Genomic DNA, 22,971 nt, shown 5'->3' on the forward strand with positions numbered 1-22,971 from the left:
TCATCAGAAAACAGCATACCTTAGCAGGATGGAGTGCTCATACATTAGGCACTTGCCTGGTTGACCCAGGATCCATTTATCTACATTTCCTGCTTATGCTGAAAAAAAGCTCTAGGCAGTCCACTGAAAGTTCAAAGCTGTTTTTTGAATGAGGAGCAGGCTGAGGGAGCTCAGAGCATGGGAAAAAGAAATAGGCCTGATACTGCAGACAAGCCAGGAAACAGCTGCTGTTAACATGGCTCCTGTGATCAAACACATTATCACAAAGGCTGCCATCCATTTCAGATTAACCTAGTAAGATCCCACTGAATTGCTTTGATACTGAGGTGGTACATGCCTTGTGTCTATGATCCAGAGGGATTACGACCCATATGGATCCATTGTCAAGATACCTTGAAAAAATAAATCCCTTTTACATGCCTTAGGCAAACCTAGACATTATCAAACCCCATAAGGCCAAAAATAGTGGCCTTATGCTTAGCTTCCTATTTATACAGTAATATAGGACACTGCCTTACACTAAGTCAGACACATTGTCCCCAACCAGCCCAAGACTGTGTGAAAGCTACTCAGATCTCCTGAAGCTCTGACTTTCATATTAAAAGCTTGGAAAAAATATAGATTGGGATAAAAACTCCCATGTTTTTATGACAGAACCAATTAGGAAATGACATTTATAACCCAGGAACAAAAATAATGTCACATTGTGTTATTTAACGTACAGCCCATGGTACTGTATAAAAACCAGTATAATCTTTTCTCAGAGGGACCTATTAGAGAGAATTCTAACAGAATTCTATGATCAGCATGGCAAATGTTAGAAGATATCGTTCAAAACATACATTTTTGAATATTACATTTGCTTTGTTTATATTATTTGCTTCAAGTGAGCATCGACCTATGGCAGCCCTTTAAATTATGGCAAAGTCTTCCAAGAGTCTTCCAGCCATCAACTGTCCTGATCAGGTCTTGCAGACTCAGGGATGCAACTTGTTTAATTGGTCTATCGAATGTGAAAGGATCATCCTCTTTTTTTCTACATTCTACTTTAATTAGTCACCGTTTCTCATGATATGTCCAAAGTACAACAGCCCCAATGTAGTCATCTACATTCTAGGAAGCGTTCTAGGATGCCAACATGTTTCAAGTGTGTTGATTTTCTTCCTGGCAGTTTTCTTCATTGCCCAACACTGACACACAAAAATATATTTCCTATCTAGTCATGCCTCTTTCTTAATTTGAGATATTAGAGATAGACCTGGGGCCTTCAGTATACACTGAACTACAATCCTGTCCCCAGCCTTTGGCAGTAATGAAATGTGCCTTGTGATAACCCTGCCTCATATCTGTCAGGACATGATAGCCCAGCATTCATAACAACTGTACTCTCCACGTCCTGCCAGAGCAATGGGGGGTAGGAGATAATCTAAATGATAAGGACCATCTGGCCAGGGATGGGTTTTATGACCAGCTCTGGTTTTTCAAGCCTGGGAAAGGGATCATATAACAGATACGTGTGAATGTGGGGAGGGGGGAAGGTAGAAGGTGGATATACTCAGGGTTTGGTGGGAATACACCAGTTTCAGCTTCGTTTTCATCTTGAAAAGAAGGTCCTCAATAAAGCATTTCCATGGAGCTGCCTGTGTGAGCCTGTTTGAGTCCGTTAGCTTTCAAGAGCTGACAATAGCTATCCCTCATCCACTGCAGCCAATGATGTGGAACAGGAAGGACTGCATTCAAGATGTGGCTAAAAGTTGATATACAGTATTTCAAAATACTGAACTTTACCTCAAATTATGAAATCCAATATTACTGAACAGATTTATAAAATAAAGATAGCACTTCCCATTGTCAAGTACAAACTGTATAAGGGCTGCATCATTTTTAATAACGTATTAATGCATAAATTAGAATTTTGCCCACAAAAGCAGACAGGAGAGGCATTTCATATGTGTTTTCATATGTGTTTCATATTCCAGGCATTTCATATGTGTTTTGCAATTCAAGTACGCTCTGCAATTAAGCATCTCTTCCAGAGGGGAAGGATGACATTTAATATATGAAATCTGCCACCCGTTATTCCAGATGAGGGATGCTAGTGAGTGTATGTCATATTGTATCAGTGCACCTGAGACCTTCAGGAAATAGATTAATTGTTCCTGCCAACATAATGAATCCTGAAACCAGTGAATTGTCATCAATACTGGTATCCAAAGAAGACTTACTTTTAAAGCTTGTCCCTTTTGACTCATGAAATGTTTGGATACCCAACTTTCTATGGTAAAGCACTGGGAAAATCTAAAAGTATCTGGGAGAATCCAAAAACAAGGACAAAAGATGTCCCAACTCCACAAATCCTACACTTTTGGTTTAGCATATAAGGCCATCAGCTGTTGACAGCCAATAGGATAGGAGCATAGGAGCCAATACTCTGTATATAGAAGTATACTGAAGTATCCATTTCCCTGTACATCATAGAATGGCCAGGAAATATCCTTGTGTCTGAAATTGTGAGGAGATGCCACAGGTCAACACAGATAACACTGAGCTAGACATCGGTGATTTGGCTTGATAGCATATTTCCTATGTTCCATTTCAGCCTTCCAAACTTGGCACCTTTCATGCCAATTTTATTTCTTAGTGTCTTGGTTTTTAGGCCTGTTCCTGTGGTTATTTGGGACGGTGATTCAGAAAATTGCATTGGATAGATCAACTCTAGTTTCATAGATATAGATATTATGGTTTTCTATGAGCATGCAAATGGTGACTGGTAAATGGCAAATGCTCTGTATTGCTAAAACTAGAGCTGATAGGGGAAAAACGATGTCATTTTTGGAATTAACAGGTTAAATATACCCAGAAACAGGTCAACCATTTGAGGCATCAAAACGTGTGTTGGTCATTGCTATTGCATTTTTAAGTTATCTTGTAACAAAAGTCCTCTGGGTTATGTGCAATCTATTAAAAACACAAAAAAATATTTTAAAACACAACAATAAATGTGTTGATTATAACTTCCAAATCCCCCAGCCTGGTAGTTGTTGTCTGTTACTTCAAGGGAGAACAAACAGGTAAGGCTGCTATGTCTGTATCCACATAGTTACCCATTAAATAAGTGGAGTTGGTGCATGCAAAACCAGTAAGAATGTAATAAATCAAATAAAATTCCCACAGAGCGGCATAAGCAAGGCTTTAGGATGAAAGACAATGTTTAACAGCTAGGAAATTGCTGCAGCCAAGGGGAAGTTTCTTGATTCCAAATCTCTTTCCAGCACGCACCAGGGAAATCTTGAGCTTCTCGACAAAGCGCCGGCACTCACCTCTGTGAAGAAGCCTGCTATGCCAGCCTGACATGAGCCATGCTCTTCTCCATACTTCTTCTTATATTCTAATATGGAAAAGAAGTAAGATGGGGGGGGGGGGGGGGAGAAAGAAACATGGTCACATCAGTCCCTGCCAGATGTGTATGGTGTGTAATTGCACAGTCCCCTCTGCTCCACTCCACATATGCTGCTATGCACTGAGTTGCAGGAGGCCACCCCAGACCCAACCCTGTGAAATCTCTGGAATGCCGTCAACCTCAGATATGTGAGCTCCGTTGCCACAATCCATGGGAATTGTCAAAGGCAAGCAATGGAAGAACAGCAGCAGCATAATAAACAAATCCCCCCCCCTCCATTTCCTCTGAATTGGAGGAAAACAAACTTCTGACTACTTTGGCTAGAAATTGAATCAGAAGAAACTAAAGAACCAAGAGGGGGGAAAATGAATCCAAGTGGTTTCACTCAGGGTTTATTAATAGCAATCAGTGGCAGATTGACAGAAACGTTTGTTAGGTTCCAAACCATAATGAAAGTACACATCATTGGTTGACTTCTTTCACTTCCATCTCTTCCTCTGCCTTTGATGTAAATATGCACAAAAACTGTAATCTAGCTATTTTTAATGATAACAGAACTATCACAGTATTATTATTATTATTATTATTAATAATAATAGTAATAATAATAACTTTATTTATATCCTACTTTTCTCCCTAAACGGGACCCAAGCACTTACAACATTATATAAAAGACAATACAAAACAATAATAACCAATAAAAATAAATTTACAATAATAAATAATCATATTTAAAAACATTTGTCTACTACTGTTATTGCAGGCAACTTAACAAGACAGATGGTAAAAATTAGCATGATTCAATAAGGATTAGTCTTCCTGTCATTACAGATGTCTTCAACAAAAGCTTGTGTGAACACAAAGGTCTCTAGTTTTTAAAAGATGTCAGGAAAGGGGCTGTTTTAACCTCCTTGGGGAGGGAGTTCCAAAGAGTTGGGGTAGCCACCGAGAAGGCCCTCTCTCTCATCGCTGCCAAACACATTTGTGATGGTGGCAGCAACAAGAGGAGGGCCTCGCTAGATGACCTTAACTTTTGGGCAGGTTGGTATGAGGAGATGCAATGAGATAGGTAAGTAGGACCTGAACTGTTTAGAGCTTTCAAGGTCAAAACCAGCACCTTGAATCGGGCCCGGAAAGGAATTTGCAGCCAGTGCAAGTGCTTTAGCAGGGGGAGGTAGTAAGTGCTATGGTTTGCATAGTCACTGTGTTGTGTGTGTGTGTGTGTTTACTGGAAAAGGAAGTGCATGAAGCCGATTGGCTGAACCTGCAAGGACCTGGGGAATGATTTGATACTTTTTCTATTCTGCTGCTGCAGAAACAGTTTGGACATGTTTTTCAGTGCTGACTGAGTACTGTTGGTGAAAGGAAGTAGTGTACTCAGAGAGGCCTTGCTATTTGAAGGCCTGTTTGCTGCTGAGAAAAGAGGATGAAAAGGCAGGACTGTATTCTTCTCTACAGCAAATTTGTGGACCGAGAAAGGACCATTTATGAATGTGGATTTCTGTAAATGATCAGAGGGACGATTGTAAATATTACTGTTTAGATCTCTTGGAATCAGTAAAGTTCCTGTGTTTTTGTTTTGCAAACCTGAATGGCATGTTATTGTTCTGCAGGTGACTCTGGATTGCGGGCACACATAACAGCTTCCATTTATCATCTACAATCTGTAACAGTATGCCCCCAGGATCCAGCACCCAGCTTGCTTCAATCCTTCCTCAAATTAAGCCCTAACTGGCAGCTGCTCTACTACTGAAAAGTATTAGAACTAAAAGTTACTAGGAGGCAATTGCTAGACATGCTAAATAGAAGATAGAACAAAGAGGAGAAGAGGGGGAGTAGCTTTATATGTCAAAAACAGTTATGTTGCAAAAGAAATGCAAGACTGTAATCCGGAAAACCACCTTGAAAGCATCTGGATAAGAAGCAAGGGAACTCAAAAAGATCTCGTCGTGGGTGTCTACTACAAACCACCGAGTCAGGATGAAGGACTTGATGAAGCCTTCTGTCAACAGCTGACCAAACAGGCACAAAGAAGTGATATAGTAGTCATGGGCGATTTCAACTATCCCGATATCTGCTGGAAAACAAACTTGGCCAAGAATACGAAGTCCAACAAATTCCTCACTTGCCTTGCAGACAATTTTATGGTCCAGAAGGTAGAAGAGGCAACAAGGGGATCGGCTACTCTTGATCTAATCTTAACAAATGTGGAAGACCTAATCAATACAGTCGAAGTGGTTGGATCCTTAGGGGCAAGTGACCATGTGCACCTGCAGTTTGCTATACAAAGGAAGGCTGAAACTAAGACAAGTCAAACACACATTCTGGACTTTAAGAGAACTGACTTCCAAAAAATGAAGGAATTACTGTGCGGCATTCCATGGACGCCAATATTAAAAGACAAGGGAGTTAAGGATGGATGGGAGTTTTTTAAAAGTGAAATACTCAAGGAGCAAATGCAAACTGTGCCAACAAAGAAAAAAAATAAGACAAGTGCGAAGAAGCCAGAATTGATGTCCAAAGAACTTCTAACCAGGCTAAGACTCAAAAGAGACATGAACAAGAATTAGAAAAGGGGAGAAATCACCAAAGAAGAATTCAAACGTATAGCCAACTCCTGTAGGGAAAAGGTTCGCAAGGCTAAAGCGCAAAATGAGCTCAGGCTTGCCAGGGACATAAAAAACAACAAAAAGGATTCTTTGCTTACGTTGGTAGAAAAAGGAAGAAAAAGGAGCCAATCTTCTCTGCGAGGAGAAGATTGGGTGATGGTGACAAGGGACAGGGAAAAGGCAGAACTACTTAATGCCTTCTTTGCCTCGGTCTTCTCACAAAAAGAAAGACATTTTCAACCTCAGCAACATGAAATGGACGAAGGATTGGGGGAAATCCAACCCCAAATAGGGAAACAAATTGTCCAGGAACACCTGGCCTCTCTAAACGAATTCAAGTCCCCAGGGCCAGATCAGCTACATCCAAGAGTATTGAAGGAACTAGCGGAAGTTATTTCAGAACCTCTGGCAATTATCTTCGAGAGTTCTTGGAGAACAGAAGTCCCAGAAGATTGGAGGAGGGCGAATGTGGTCCCTATCTTCAAGAAGGGAAAAAAGAACGACCCAAACAATTACCGTCTGGTCAGCATCACGTCAATACCAGGCAAGATTCTGGAAAAGATCATTAAGGAAGTGGTCTGCGAACATTTAGAAACAAATGCAGTCATTGCTAATAGCCAACATGGATTTACCAAAAACAAGTCATGCCAGACTAATCTGATCTCTTTTTTGATAGAGTTACGAGTTGGGTCGATACAGGGAACGCTGTGGATGTAGCGTACCTGGATTTCAGTAAGGCCTTCGACAAAGTCCCTCACAACCTTTTGGCAAACAAACTAGTAAAATGTGGGCTAGACAAAACTACGGTTAGGTGGATCTGTAATTGGCTAAGCGAACAAACCCAAAGGGTGCTCACCAATGCGTCTTCTTCATCTTGGAAAGAAGTCACGAGTGGAATGCCACAAGGCTCTGTCCTGGGCCCGGTTTTGTTCAACATCTTTATTAATGACTTAGACGAAGGGTTAGAAGGCTCAATCATCAAGTTTGCAGATGACACCAAATTGGGAGGGATAGCTAACACTGCAGAAGACAGGATCAGAATTCAAACTGATCTTGACAGACTAGAGAGATGGGCCAAAACTAATAAAATGAAGTTCAACAGGGACAAATGCAAGATACTTCATTTCGGCAGAATAAATGGAATGCAAAGATACAGAATGGGGGACACCTGGCTCAACAGCAGTACGTGTGAAAAAGATCTTGGAGTCCTCGTGGACAACAAGTTAAACATGAGCCTACAATGTGATGGGGCTGCTAAAAAAAGCCAATGGGATTCTGGCCTGCATCAATAGGGGAATAGCGTCTAGATCCAGGGAAGTCATGCTCCCCCTCTGTTCTGCCTTGGTCAGACCACACCTGGAATACTGTGTCCAATTCTGGGCACCGCAATTGAAGGGAGATGTTGACAAGCTGGAAAGCGTCCAGAGGAAGGCAACTAAAATGATCAAGGGTCTGAAGAACAAGCCCTATGAGGAGCGGCTTAAAGAACTGGGCATGTTTAGCCTGCAGAAGAGAAGGCTGAGAGGAGACATGATAGCCATGTACAAATACGTGAAGGGAAGTCATAGGGAGGAGGGAGCAAGCTTGTTTTCTGCTGCCCTGGAGACTAGGACGCGGAACAACGGCTTCAAACTGCAGGAAAGGAGATTCCACCTGAACATCAGGAAAAACTTCCTCACTGTGAGAGCTGTTCGGCAGTGGAACTCTCTCCCCCGGACTGTGGTGGAGACTCCTTTTTTGGAGGCTTTTAAGCAGAGGCTGGATGGCCATCTGTCGGGGGTGCTTTGAATGCGATTTCCTGCTTCTTAGCAGGGGGTTGGACTGGATGGCCCATGATGTCTCTTCCAACTCTACTATTCTATGATTCTATGATTCTATGATAAGATTCTGGAAATTGTCAAACAAAAAAAGGTTTTCCTAATTTTTGACCTATGAACCCATTCTGAAGATGAGCTGATGAACCTGAACCCCTGTATCCACCAGAAAACAGAGATCTACCAGAAGTTCTTTTTTACTTTCCTTCTAGTTAGGCTATCTATTAAAACTGGAAATTGCATTATGTAGACAGTTCCAATGTTTCTTTTCCTCTTCTGTCCTCCTGTCCCAGACCTTTACCACATTTGGTTGTGAGGTTTCAGGAAGGGAGAGATAGAGACACTTTGGGTGAATCTGTTCTACCAATTTAAACCAAATGTCAAACCTGTTTAAAGTTCGTTCCTCCAAGCAAGTCCTGGGAACAGTGCGTTCTAGGGAAGACGAAACTAGATGGAAGGCATTGTAAAGGTTTATTTGTACTCTTAAAAATTATATTTTCCAGATTTTCTCTGGAGAGAAAAAAAGGCAAGTTATGCCAAGGTGAAGCTGCTAAAACTTTTAATGAATATTATCCTAAGAGACCCACTTTCTTTCAGGTTTCCAGTCTAGGTCAGAGTGGTATGCTTCTATCCCTATCGGACTTCATTTTAGAACCTCTAGCAGTGAAATGTGTTTTATCACTTGGAGGTGGGGAGGAAATGCCACTTCCTGCTATTTGCAATGTGTTCCCGGGAATAACTGGGATTTCAGGATTTTATATTATTTTCAAAAATAACCGGGCAGCATGCTTTGGTTGTTAGAAACACCCACTATGGAGCCTGGTAACAACTCCAGAACAGCCAACCACCAACCCATTGCTAAATTACCAGGAATGTACACAGAATCGCTCTGTAGATTTTCCTTCACAACCAAATGTATTTTTCATGGTTTGACACACCACAGAAACTTAATAATAAACCTCACTGAGGAAGCTCTGTATTACAAAATGAGAGAGAGGAAGAAGGAAAAAGAAAGTGGACAAGAGAGTGCTTTTAACAAATATAAAGACCTTTTGTGTTGAACAGAACTCCGCATTTGTTCTAAAACAAAGTTTTTTTTTAAACCCCTATTCATTTCATAATCACCAAGATTTTATTCTTATGGTCTACCAAATTCCAAAAACAGTAAATGGTCCAAGGTTACTCATACTGTGAAAATTAAGCAATCTCATTGTGATCACTAACTCAATAGAAGGCTGCCTCAGGAACAGAACACACAGTACTATTATTTGTTATTTAAACTGTGTGACTTCAAATCATTTCTGACTTATGGTGATCCTAAGGTAAATCGATCATGGAGCTTTCTTGGCAGAACATGTTTAGAGAGGGTTTGCCCTTGTCTTCCTCTGAGGTGCATAGTCACCCAGTTGTTTCCCATGGTCAAGTGGAGATTCAAACCCTGATCTCCCAATGTCCTTGTGCAGTACTCAAATCGTTACACCAGTGCTATTATTACTATCAACTACTGTATGGGTGGAGCCCTAGATGATGCAGCGGGTTAAGCTGCTAAGCTGCTGAACTTGCTGACTGAAAGGTTGGTGGTTCAAATCCAACTTAACAACAGCTCCTGTTGTTAGCCCCAGCTTCTGACAACCTAGCAGTTCAAAAACATGCAAATGTCAGTAGATCAATAGGTACCGCTCTGGAGGGAAAGTAAAGCACTCCGTACAATCATGTTGAACACATGACCTTGGAGGTGTCTACGGACAACACCAGCTCTTTGGCTTAGAAATCGAGATGAGCACTAACCCCCAGAGTCAGACACGATTAGACTTAGTATAACAAATCATTTGTTTAAAGTAATTCAGCTCAAAGTCTGTACAAACTGGCATATTTAAATTGGTGCCAGACCATGCAATGTGATAGATAGATAGATAGATAGATAGATAGATAGATAGATAGATAGATAGGAGATTCTGTTATAAACAGAAAGGTCACTTATACAATAGTTGATTGGCTACATGTAAAGATCTCCTGAGGGCTACAGGAAATACTTATTCATCCCAGTCACTCTATGCCAGTGGTTCTCAACCTGGGGTCCTCAGATGTTTTTGGCCTACAACTCCCAGAAATCCCAGCCAGTTTACCAGCTGTTAGGATTTCTGGGAGTTGAAGGCCAAAAACATCTAGAGACCCCAGGTTGAGGACCACTGCTCTAGGCCAAGGTGGGAAATCTGCAAGCATCCAGATGTGTAGACTGTAGATGTGTAGACTGCACCCCATACTCTTGTATTTTCACATTCAAAGCATACCTGAATTGCTTTATGTACCAATGTACACACATACAGTTCTTCAAAGCAAGGCAGATCCTGATTGACACAAGTTCACAAAGAGTTACACGTGTGTATATTAGTAAAGAGGGGATATGGATGGTACACATGTGCAACACAGAAAGTAATGACTCTTGCCCCAAACCCCATTAATAGCCTCAAGACATTGAGAGTGGACTTATGATACCAGCGGGATTGAAAGATTTATTCCTATAATGCATGTTCATCAGTAGACACTTCTACATTTGAAATGAAATGGCACATGTTTATTCTGAGAATTGTTACTACCCTGTTTCCCCGAAAATAAGACATCCTCTGAAGCCAAGACCTAGTAGAGGTTTGCTGAATTGATAAATATAAGGCCTCTCCCAAAAGTAAGACCTAGCAATTTTTTTGTTTGGAAGCATGCCAGCCGAACAGAACACCAGAGCATGCAGGATTGGTAAATGTACATATCATAGAGTGTTGTACATGGAAATAATGGTAGTAACAAGAAATTTTTGATAGGATTCACAGTCTGTCTGGTTAGGCTGGTTTGTGATGACAGCTACTATCTATATGTATAAATGAGTTCTGACATTGCGGCGACGCATTAGATAACATAACGACACACCCCTCGAAAACTGGCAAAAAACCCCAAAATCCCCACCTCAAGGCCAAGACAACACAATTAAACAAAAACCACAATCACAATGCCAAAAAGGGCCAAACACCACACCAGGCCACGTGCGCGTGCGCCAACACACAATCCTTTCAACCCTTCCCCCACGCGCACACACCTAGCCCTCGCCCGCATGCTTAGCTTCGCCCCCCGCCCGCCCCTCCCTCCCTCCCTCCACTCTCCTCCCTTTTTTCTTTCTCTCCCTTCCTTCATCTTCTCTCTTTCACTCTTTCAGAACTTTCCTTCCTTCCTTCCTTCTTTCCCTCCCTTAACTTTCTTCCTCCCTTCCCTTTTTCCCTTCTTTTCCTTCCCTCCCTTCCTTCTTTTATTCATTCCCTTCCTTCACTTTCTTCCTTCTTTCCCTACCTCCCTCCCTTTCAAACTCCGACCTTCCTTCCCACCCTCTTAGTTCCTGCTTCCTCCTTCCTCCTTTCCCTTCAAACTCCTTCTTTCCTTCCTTCCCTCTCTTTCTTGCTTTTCCTTCTTCCTCTTTCCTTTCCTTTCCCTCCTTCCTTCTTCACTCCTTCCCACTTCTGAACCTTCCTTTCTCCTCTTGGCCAACTTTCCTAGCTCTGGTTTGGGGTGAATTTCCCGGGCTGCCTGGCCATGTTCAAGAAGCATTCTCTTCTGACATTTCACCCACATCTATGTCAGGTATCCAGAGGTTATGAAGTGTGTTGGAAACTATGCTACTGGGATTTTTATATATGTGTAATAATGTCCAGGGTGGAGGAAAGGACTTTTGTCTTGAATGTTGTCATTGGTCCACTTGATTAGCATTGAATACCCTTACAGCTTCAAACCCTGGCTGCATCTTGCCTGGGAAATCCTTTGTGGGAAGATGTAACCTGGCCCTATGATTTTCTCCTCACGTTTCGCCCACATCTATGTCAGGTATCCAAAGGTTCTGAAATGTGTTGGAAACTAAGCAAATAGGGTTTATATATATGTGCAATAATGTCCACGGTGTAGGAAAGGACTTTTGTCTTGAGTGCTGTAATTGGTCCACTTGATTAGCATTGAATAGCCTTGCAGGTTCAAACCCTGGCTGCATCCTGCCTGGGAAATCCTTTCTGGGGACATGTAAGCTGGCCCTATGATTCTCTCCTCACATTTTGCCCACATCTATGTCAGGTATCCAGATGTTATGAGGTCTATTGAAAACTAGGCAAGTAGGGGTTTATACATATGTGCAATAATGTCCAGAGTGGAGGAAACCACTTTTGTTTTCAATGATATAATTGGTCACCTTGATTACCATTGAATAGCCTTACAGTTTCAAGGCCTAGCTGCATCCTACCTGGGGAAATCCTTTGTTGGGAGATGTAAGCCAGCCCTATGGAACCCCCTGGTGGCGTAATGGGTTAAACTCTTATGAATTGAAGGTTAGCTTCCTCTTCCCATGAATCCAACCCGAGAAGACCGCAGATAAGCTCCTGCTATCACCTCCACCTCCATGCAGGGACATGAGAAAACCCTCCCACAAGGATGGTAAAAAATATCAAAACATCCGAGCAACTCCCCCAGGCAACGTCCTTCCAGATGGCCAATTCTCTGCCCAACAAAACATTCCTACAGCCACAGCAATGCGTGGCCAGGCACAGCTAGTACAGTATATAATAAATGTTCTTCTTTTTTTTTTGTTCAACAATAAATGCGAATTCTTATTCATGGAAAAATAAGACATCCCCTGAAAATAAGATCTAGAACATCTTTAGGAGCAAAAATTAATATAAAACACTGTCTTATTTTCGGGGAAAGACGGCATATGGTATATTACAAGAAAAACAAGCGAGAAAAGCTTGGGCAAGAGAGGAAGTATGGTGTCTAGCAGTGCCTATTTCTTTTTTATCTGTATGGCATGCAGAACAGAAGTTAAGAATCTGCCTGCTAATACACAGTCACACACACACATCTTGCACTTTCTGCTCATTTCATTATCAAGATTGCATTCAAAGCCACTTTGACAAAATAACACAGAGAAAACAGTCATTGTTCTGTGTCAAAACTGCCATTTCAGCAGCCCTACAAGGTTTTTTTAAAGCACAAGTCACAGGGAAACTATGAAATTACATAGGAAAATGGGCAGCTAAACTTGACTCTCCAGCATATTTGCCGTAAGGCATATAATGAAGAGTTTATACAGTTATGCTAATTTTTCAATGAGATCCTGTACATGAAAAATGAAGGCATTTTATCTGGAGTAGGTATGAAAGAATGTGGTATTCTGTTCAAATCATCTTTTTTTCGCAGGATTTTTTTGAGGCAGGATGTTGTTCACAAGGTCATTCTAGATGGTGCTTATTGCCATGCAGTATAAAGAATGAAATCTAATTTCTTAGTTCCTGTGCTCATTTCCTTTACTCTAGGGATAGAGAAAGTGTGGCTTGCTTAGTGGTTTAAGCTGCTGCGCCACCAGCGGCTCCTATACATATACATACACATATACATAAGCTCTGGGTAGCATAGGGAAGGGTTAACACCTCTGTGGAGTTTGTTTTGCTATCTGTGCCCCTGTTCAGAAGATTTCATCTCACTTCTGTCCCTCTGGTAGTTTTATTTTAAAAAATTGACTTGTTTGGAAAGGATTGTTGATAAAACTTCAGTGGAAACACCTTTCTCCCATGAAAACTCTTCCAGGAGTCAATTTCCCTCCAAGGGATTGATTTATCTCACTTTGTTGTCTCAGCCTCATTTATAACTATGAATAATTTGTAACCAGATGTTTGTAACTCAGGGACTGCCTATACCATACCAGACATCAGCCTCTCCAAGAGACCTACACAATCTAGTACATGAAGCTTCCCACAGAAGAAACAGTGAATTCAAGAGTGACAAAAAGAATGTCATAAATTTGAGAATGGGATTGCATTAGGGTAAAGGTAAAGGTTTCCCCCTGATATTAAGTATAGTCATGTCCGACTCTGGGGGTTGCTGCTCATTTCTATTTCTAAGCTGAAGAGCCGGCATTGTTTGTAGATACCTCCAAGGTCACGTGTCCGGCATGACTGCATGGAGCGCCGTTACCTTCTCACCGGAGGGGTCCCTATTGATCTACTCACATTTGCATGTTTTCGAACTCCTAGGTTGAAAGAAACTGGGGCTAGTAGCAGGAGCTCACCCCATTCCCTGGATTTGAATCACTGACCTTTCAGTCAGCAAGGTCAGCAGCTCAGTGTTTTAACCCACTGTGCCACCGATTGCATACACAATCTATATTCATATGAGTAAAAAATGAACAGGACTATCATGTAGAATTTTTCCTTTTTAAATCTGACCCATTACCACAAGAATTTTTTCATCATTCACATACCATAAAACCCTCCCTTATACAAATCAAGGGAAAGTTAATCGAGATCTAGCTAGCAAAAAGCTTGGGTCCAGTAAATACTAGATCGCTAGGTAGTTGCTAATCACATCCTGTTCTGTTTCTATCCCACCCTCAGTTTCCATTTGTCCTTTCTCCATAGCTGCAAGTTCTCAGCCAAAAAAAAATCAGTTTCTTCCTGGAGGGTACATTAAAAAGGATTATTCTAGGAAGGGAGGCTCCCTATCAATTTGAAGTCATAACTTATTCAGAGCAATGGAGCTTAGCCATCTCTTTAAAGGAGGATGGAGTTAATTAACTGTTTTTTCAAGCTCAGAGTTCATGAAAAGCAAACCGCTGTGACAATGCATCTTGGCAGCTGACACACCAGCCCAGCGAATCCCCAATTTTCAGCCCCATTTGGAACACAATAAATTGCACAATCAGCTCCATCAAAACAGCTATTCCATGCTGGCAGCCTCCTGGATTTGGGTCCACATGTTTCTATTTTTATACCCATTCCTGCCTGATATCTGATTGCTGAGACATTTTTGTTTTTTAAAAGGAAGTAAAATATCCTGCCCCCATCTCACCCCCCGCAAAGGAATGCCACATTCAAACACAAGCGGGCAATAGCTTTTAATTAGGATTTCTATACATGAAACACACATGACACAGCCTGTAGGTTACTCTCTGTCCTTCAAAACCAATCCTGCCAAAAGAAAGGAAAAAAACAAACCAAGACAATCTCTAAAGTGGGAGGAATTTTATGGCTTCCTTTCATTTTATTACAGATGAGCTGAAGCTGTTGGGTTATGATGGAACCAAAACCTGACCATTCCCTCCCACTCCAGTTGTTAAGTCTGCAGACACTTTGTTAATGATCTGAGGTAATAACAGTTACAATTTCCAGACATATAATAATGTTTCTTTCTTTTCTTCAGCTATTTTTTCTAATTTTTCCCTAGATTAGCTAGTTGTCACACAAGAGAAAGTTGGGCCAACTAAACCAACCAGTTGCCAATTGCAAAATCCAGTGTGACTAAGTTCTTTTCCCATTTTGTTATGAGAGCTTGTTCTGTCTCCACTCCTGTTTCAGAACTCAGGCCCCATAATGCAGTTTCAAATTATATTAAATAGGGCCTCACTCAGACCTTGAAGAAATTTCATTTGTGGGTTGCTGTGAGTTTTCCGGGCTGTATGGCCATGTTCCAGAAGCGTTCTTTCCTGACATTTTGCCCAAATCTATGGCAGGCATCCTCAGAGGTAGTGAGGTCTGTTGGAAACTAGGCAAGTGGGGTTTATATATCTGTGGAATGTCCAGGATTGGAGAAAGAACTCTTGTCTGTTTGAGGCAAGTGTGAATGTTGCAATTGGTCACCTTGATTAGCACTGAATGGCCTTGCAGCTTCAAAGCCTGGCTGCTTCCTGCCTGGGGGAATCCTTTGTTTGGAGGTGTTAGCTGGCCCTAATTGTTTCTTGTCTGGAATTCCCCTGATTTTGAGTGTTGTAAAGTCTTGGGTTTAATAATTTTACTGGCAGAGTAAACAACCAGGTTTTTATGATATGTTTGTGTAGATTTTCCCCAACCATTTTGTTGGGTTGGACTACAACTCTGACCATTCTCAGGCAGCATGGCTACTTTGGGTGATTCCCACCACCATTTGGGGGGGGGGGGGGGGTAACAAGTTGGGCTACTAAGCCTTTACTTAAGAAAGAGAGAGCTGAGCCCGCAGAACACTTATGGAGGAATTTTTCAGGCAGAAGAGAAACAATTTGCCTTTAGTCCTTAAATTGGGACACACTATTGTCTCACAACCTGATCTACATTAGGTAGCAGATAGCTGCCCATCATCATTCAAATATATGTCTAAAAAACAGAAAGTAGTAGAACAACTACTGTAGCTGTGGCGCAGACTGGTTAGTAGCCAGCTGCAATAAATCACTATGACCAAGAGGTCATGAGTTCAAGGCCAGCCCGTGTTGGAGTGAGCATTCGACCATTCAAATAAAAAATAGCCCTGCTCGTTATTGACCTAAGCAACCCGAAAGATAGTTGCATCTATCAAGTAGGAAATTTAGGTACCACCTATGTGGGGAGGCTAATTTAACTAATTTACAACACCATAAAAATAACCCAGCAGCGTTTGGAATGAGGAAGTCGGCATGACAGTGGATGATGAAGCAGCTGCCTCCCTGTGGCCGGAATCGAGCATACCCTCAGGAAGCTGGAAGCTGGAGAAGGTTAAATTGCCTCTGTATCTCTGTCTCTGTCTCTATGTTCACATGGCATTGAATGTTTGCCATGTAAGTATACATTGTGATCTGCCCTGAGTCTCCTTCGGGGTGAGAAGGGTGGGATATAAATACTGTAAATAAATAAACGCTCTGAAACAGAGGAATTCCAGACATGAATCAATCAGGGCCAACTAACACCTCCAAACTAAAGATTCCCCCAGGCAGGAAGAAACCAGGACTTCAAGCTAGCAAGGCTATTAATACTAATCAAGGTGATTAATTGCAACATTCACACTAGCCTCCAACAGACAAAGAGTTTTTTCTCCCACCCTGGACCTTCCACAGATATATAAACCTCCCTTGCTTAGTTTCCAATATATCTCACAACCTCTGAGGATGCCTGCCATAAATGTGGGCGAAACGTCAAGAGAGAATGCTTCTGGAACATGGCCATACAGCCGGGGAAACACACAACAACCCAATAAGTAGCAGGTTGACAAATATATTTGGAACCCCAAGATTCATTCCATATCATTCTTCATTACAAAAAAATCCCAGTATCTTTGAAAAAAAATAACAACAGTAATAAGAGCGTGATAGCCTAAGTTACATACATGCAAATCAACACAAAACAGAATGCTCACTAAAACTACCAATACTTAACATCATTCTTAAGCTTTTGAGAAGGTAATCTATAACTAGGACACGCCTACCTCATAAACACTACCCCTCATCCTCACAATTACTGTAAGTTTTATTTCTGATACATCGAGCACCAGAAGACAAGACGTGCCTGCGTCTTGTCTCTGTTTCTGTTATATGTTATGGCATTGAATGTTTGCCTTTATGTGTGCAATGTGATCTGCCCTGAGTCCCCTTCGGGGTGAGAAGGGCGAAATATAAATGCTGTAAATAAATAAATAAATAAATAAATAAATAAATAAATAAATAAATAAATAAGAAGGCTCTCTGTCAAAGATCTTAGGACTTGATTGGACTGCTATCATTGCTTTCATATCAATATTATGGGAATGGAAGAAGCAATTCTTAAACACCTTCCTGTTGTTGTCACTTCTTCACCAGACTTTTTAGGAACTGTCTGTGAGGACTTTTAATGGTGTTATTTTGTGGTGTGCTCTTCTGTTGATTTCCCTTTTGGCTTTTAATTGATTCATTTCAAAAGTTTCTGTTTTTATGTACTGTTGAATTACATTTACATAACTGTCTTTAATTGCGTTTGCTTTACTTTTGTAAGTCACCTTGGGTTCCAATGTGGGGAGAAGAGCATAATATAAATAAATAGACAAAAGATACCAATGGCTGCTCGAATGGGTGGCAGTCATCATTAGGGTTGGGGGCCCTGCTAGCAAAACCCAAGAAATCTTGCAGATTGTGAAATTGCACTGGAAAAGGCATGATAATAACCCTACCAAAGCAAAGGGAAGGACCTGAGCAAGAAAGGAAGCAATTCAAGATTGGTTGCCTTCCCTATTTACATGAGCTTCAAGCAGTTAAAAAAAAACAAACCACTGCACACATGTATTGTTCCATTGTTTTAACTGTTTGAAATCCCCAACGAACAAAAGTCAGCTCAAAAAGTGACATTTTATGTTGCCTTCAAATAATGTTCAGACACAAACACCAATAGAAGGGTTTCTGAGTTGCAGAACGATCCTCCAGATTGAACCATTTACTCTCTATTGTTTCTATTTGTCAAAGTTACAATTGGTTTGGCTGATCTTGGGAATCCAGACGTTGTTTATGTTCACATAAGGAAGACTGATTGTTGAAATGTACAGTGTGTCATCATGACCTCTATGGGGAAGTGAATATTGAATATCTCTTCCATTAAAAAATCATTAAAATGATTTGAAAAAGAAAGACTTTTTTTACCTTCATAGCAGGGCAATAGCTTTCGACCATTGGGCCCCAGATTGGGTGGGATGATGTTGCAAAACCCATGAGGAAGGATGTACTCTGTCTCATAGTAGATGTTCTTCCAACGGTGCGCACAGGCCTGAGATGAAGAAGTAGAAAAAAAATCACACATAATTGCACTATATCAGTGGCTGGAACATGTGGCTGTTTCATTTCTTTCAAAGAGCTGAAGGTTAAGGAATGAAACTATCATTTCCACTTCAGATACATTCGTCCAGCAACAAATACCCATTCTTTCTCATTTACAAAAGCACATCAAAACAAACCTTTAACAATGAAAATTAAATTTTAAAATAAAAAATCATGATTTGCAGAAATACTCCACCTTATAAAGCACTAGCTTGGGGACTCGGTCATGCCCGGGTCATTTGAGAATGGTATTATTTGTCTTTTAATGTTATGTTTTCTGTTTGGAGTGGGTGAATTACAATTCCCAGAATCGTGGCTGAATCCTGCTGAAACCCTGCCAGTATTATAAGTTGGCCATTTTGGGCGGGTGTACCAGGTGTGGTGCAGTACTCTGTGGATGGGGGTGAACTACTGCAATTTCCAGATTCCTGGGGCAATTGCCCCGAAATATCTATCAGTATCCACAGCAGGCAATATTTAGTCTGTGTGCCAAGTTTGGTCTAGATTCGGCATTGGCTGGGTTCAGTGGTCTTTGGATGGGGGTGAACTACAACTTGCAAAATCAAGGCCCCTTTCCAGAAATACCTGCAGTATGTTCAGTAGGTCATGAGGATTCTCTGTGTGAAGTGTGGTCCTAGTGCATTGTCGGTGGGGGTCAGTGTTTATCTGGTTGCAGGTGAACTATAACTCCCTTTTTCCCAAACTTGTCCAATAGGTTGTATTGGTTATGGGGGCTCTGTGTGCCAAGTGTGATGCTCATTCATTGCAGGTGAACTATAAATCCCAGTACCTACTCCTACTCAACTTCCAGTCCAGTTCCCCTCCAAACCCACCAGTAGTCAAATCTGGGCATATTGGGTGTGCATGGGAAGTTTGGCTGAGAGCCATCATTATTTGGGTTCATAGCGTTCTGGGTATAGGTGAACTACAACTCCTCTATATTCCCCAGTAGGAGTGACAGTGCTCTGACTTGATGCAGGGTGAACTACAACTTCCACCATGTGGAGTCAATCTCTAAACTCTTCCAGTAAGTTTAGTTGCAGCTCAGTTCTGCTCTGTCTGTTATGCAGAGAGATTGGAAAGGGAAGGGCAGTGGGCGGGGCCATGCAAAATTCCACAGCAATGGAGAACCCTGGGATGCCTGCCTGTGGTGGAAGAAAAAGTAAAATCTAGGATGAAGTGGTCCCCAAACGAAAGCATTCCTTGGGTGGTGGGATGTAGTGTTTGGGGAGGACATTGGCAGGGGCTGGGCTGGATGTTCATGGCGCTCACTGTAACCGTAATGTCAGTGGAAAAGAGTGACTTGCTAGATTTTTAACCCTGGGAAGTATAGCCTGTTTGTGGAGGCTGGAGACTGTCTGTGTGAACAGGCATCTGTGCCACATACACATATACAGGTTTTGCTTTTATTATGGATTTAGATTAGATTAGATTTAGATTAGGTTTAGATATAGTTGCAAAAAACTAAGGACCTCATTACTAGGGACCTCATCACAAGTGCTCACACACTTCTGAAGCAGTTCCCTGGCGAAGCAACACAGTGTCCATCAAACTATGCAGACAGACTTCCACCTGCCATCTGTGATGCTTTCTTAGTGAACTCTTTTAGAAGTGTGTGGAAACAGGGGGAGGGGACAGGAGATAGGGAGAAATCGCCTTCTGAATTCATGATTTGTGTAGAAACTGGAAAAAAGTGAGAGAAATTAAATGGGATGGGATCTGTCCAATCTGACCATATTGAATTGCTTCAGCATCGCCGAATGATGAGCATTCCTTTGGGCGATCTCCTACCAAGCGTAGACATTTTTCTTCACAAATCCTACTTTATGAGCCTGACATGGTATTTTTTTTATTCATTTAATCATTAGAAATATCGACATTTCAAGACAGCACCACTGTTTTTCCTGTCATTTCTCCTTCATAGTAATTTTGGCTTTCGAAATTGTGCTATTGCACAATTGAGAGTACTGAGATTGGGAGGGAAGGATAGGAGCCCAGAGAAGAGGGGTCTGCCTTAAGAACGATGCCTCCTGTCTCCTTGAAGGTAGGTGGACTGAAAAGGAACATAGAAGAACCCAGGAGTGACGTCTGATTTATGAATGGTGCCATGGGTCTCCTCTAGAGTAAAGGAATTGGAAGAGAATGTAAAGGAGTCCAGGAGTGGTCTGATTTAAGAATGGTGCCTTGGGTCTCCTGTAAAGTAATGGGATTGAAAGAGAATGTAAAGGAGCCCAGAAGTGGTGTCTTAAGAATGATGCCTTGTGTCAGATGGTTGAGGCAGGACGAGACGATCCTTTGTGATGTGGGTAAGTAAATTCTCCAACTTCTTTACAGAATGGAATCCCATGCAAAGAAGACGATTCTACATGAAAAATGACAATTCCCCCGCTTTACCTCATTTTCCCCAGCTCCGTCTGATGAAATCCCTAGTCTAGAACCTAAGAGCATTCACAGGAAAATGCCACATTGCAAATTTTCACTATTAATGCTTGTGAAAGTGGTATGACTAAAAGAAGGGCTTTAGGATCTCAGGGTTTGGGAAGGCTTATGCAGAAACACAGAATGAAGGGAAGCCAATCTCAATGTCAATGAGGAAACAAACAGGATTTTCAGCAAAGTTTAAAGGCTCGTTCTCTCCTCTGTTTAAGACCAAATTGCAAAAAGCAAAACATTCAGGAGGATTTGTTGTTATATTCGGACACCTATGGTGATATTATCAACACAGAACACATGCTGCAGACTCATTTCTGTTCAACACGTTTTACTCAGCAAAGGGAATGCCATTTTTTACTGAATAAAGCTGCTTCTCACTTCCGCCCATTAATACTCCTGGCCATAAGCATCTCTGTGAAGTTTGTCCATGTCAGAACAAGGAATGCAGCTCTACAAAGGATGTTTATAATGGCACTCAGCTTTGACAGCCAGATGTATGTAAGGAAGCTCATAAGAAACTGAATTCAGCGATTTGCTCTTTTAAGCAACCCCAGTTTTGATTTTAATTCCCTACACACACTGCATTCAGAATCTTTTTTAAAAAAAATCATGAAATATTTATATTTAGAGAGTCCAGGAAATAGCTTCTCTCGTGGAGCATTACCACTGTGAATGCAAAAGGCAGATATACATTTTAATGAAAGTCAGTATCCTACAGACATCCAAGCATTAAAGCCAATTTTTCTGCAAGTCCACCAAGGAAACCCGAGAAGAGAACACATTGTAAGAAGGAAGGAATTCTGATGACAAAGAAAATTTATAGCAGGTACAAATCATAGCAACAAAATACCCATTTAAATTATGGCAAAGTAATCCAAACATTGCAATAGTGTTATTCCTAATATATATATTTATTTTCTACAGCAGAAAAAGCTATTGTGACTTGCATAAATTATTCAGCTTAAACTCTTCTGGAAGAGTACTGAGGGCTACTATAAATGCATCACAGAGTCTATCACATCCTGCCCACGTTCAAACCATATGCAACCCCTATCCAGAAATATACCACTGGCAGAATTTGGAAAAGTTGCCTTTCTAGACTACAGCTTCCAGAATGGCCCAGCCAATGACCTTGTTGCTTAGGGATGCCTTGCCAAAAAAATTGCAGGTTCTCCAATAGTCTAAATCATTGACACTGTTAATCTTTTGAAATATGTTCCTCCTCTCTACCTAAATTGCCTTTGAAGAAAAAAAAATCAGTATCAAAGTTAATAATGTCTGACACTGTTATACTTGTTAACGACTGGGTTTCAGATCCCATCACAAGAACGAACAGGATGACAATTAACCGCACATAATATCAACATTGATATCCTCCTTTACCATGTTATATATTTGAGAGGAAGACATTTGTTTCCGAGAACAAGTGCTGTACTGTAGCTTCCTTAAGGAATTTCTTGGTTCTCAACATATTCCTTATAACAATTTCAGATTTCTAAGAGGCTATGCCATTTCTCCATATTTGGGGGCACCTTATCTGTTTTAGGCCAAGGAAACCCCAATGGAAGATAGCAGCTCCAATATCAATGGTGCATGGAATCAGATCTGATTTCCATTTAAATTTTAAAGGCACTATCAACAGTGCTCAACTGAGAAGAGTATTCAGCACCTTGGATAGCTCTTTAAAGTTCAGGCAAAAAAGTTCAGAAAATTCGCCACCCCATTGACACTAGAGACAAAGTCTTCCACAGCAGAGGGCAGGCTTTTCATACACTAAATATGTATCCATGTCACTTCTTGGTTAGAAAAAGTTATCTCATGGGCTTAAAATAGGATGGGCCCTTTTAATGTAGTCCATGCTTTTAGAGAGTTGGGAAGGAGGCAAATTCCTACTGAAGGTAAGATGAGAACTGAGAAATTCATGGTGCACCATTAACATATATATGCACTGCTATAGAATCAAAGAATCGTAGAGTTGGAAGAGACCTCATGGGCCATCCAGTCCAACCCCCTGCAAGCAGGAAAATATCATTCAAAGCACCCCCGACAGATGGCCATCCAGCCTCTGCTTAAAAGCCTCCAAAGAAGGAGCCTCCACCACACTCCAGGGCAGAGAGTTCCACTGCCGAACAG

At 41.3% G+C, this 22,971-nt stretch overlaps 1 protein-coding gene across 1 annotated transcript in view; it reads right to left on the bottom strand.

The window, feature by feature from the left end:
* itga9 (integrin subunit alpha 9) overlaps positions 1-22,971 on the bottom strand; it is a 404,663-nt gene that overhangs the window by 346,672 nt on the left and 35,020 nt on the right. The window contains exons 4-5 of the mRNA XM_008112818.3: positions 18,232-18,355; positions 3,321-3,388 (exon numbers count right to left, since the gene is read on the bottom strand). Of these exons, the coding sequence (XP_008111025.1) occupies positions 3,321-3,388; positions 18,232-18,355 (192 nt within the window). The remainder of the gene's footprint in view (positions 1-3,320; positions 3,389-18,231; positions 18,356-22,971) is intronic.

Source organism: Anolis carolinensis, chromosome 6 (assembly GCF_035594765.1).
Source record: "Anolis carolinensis isolate JA03-04 chromosome 6, rAnoCar3.1.pri, whole genome shotgun sequence".
Taxonomy (NCBI): Eukaryota; Metazoa; Chordata; class Lepidosauria; order Squamata; family Dactyloidae; genus Anolis; species Anolis carolinensis.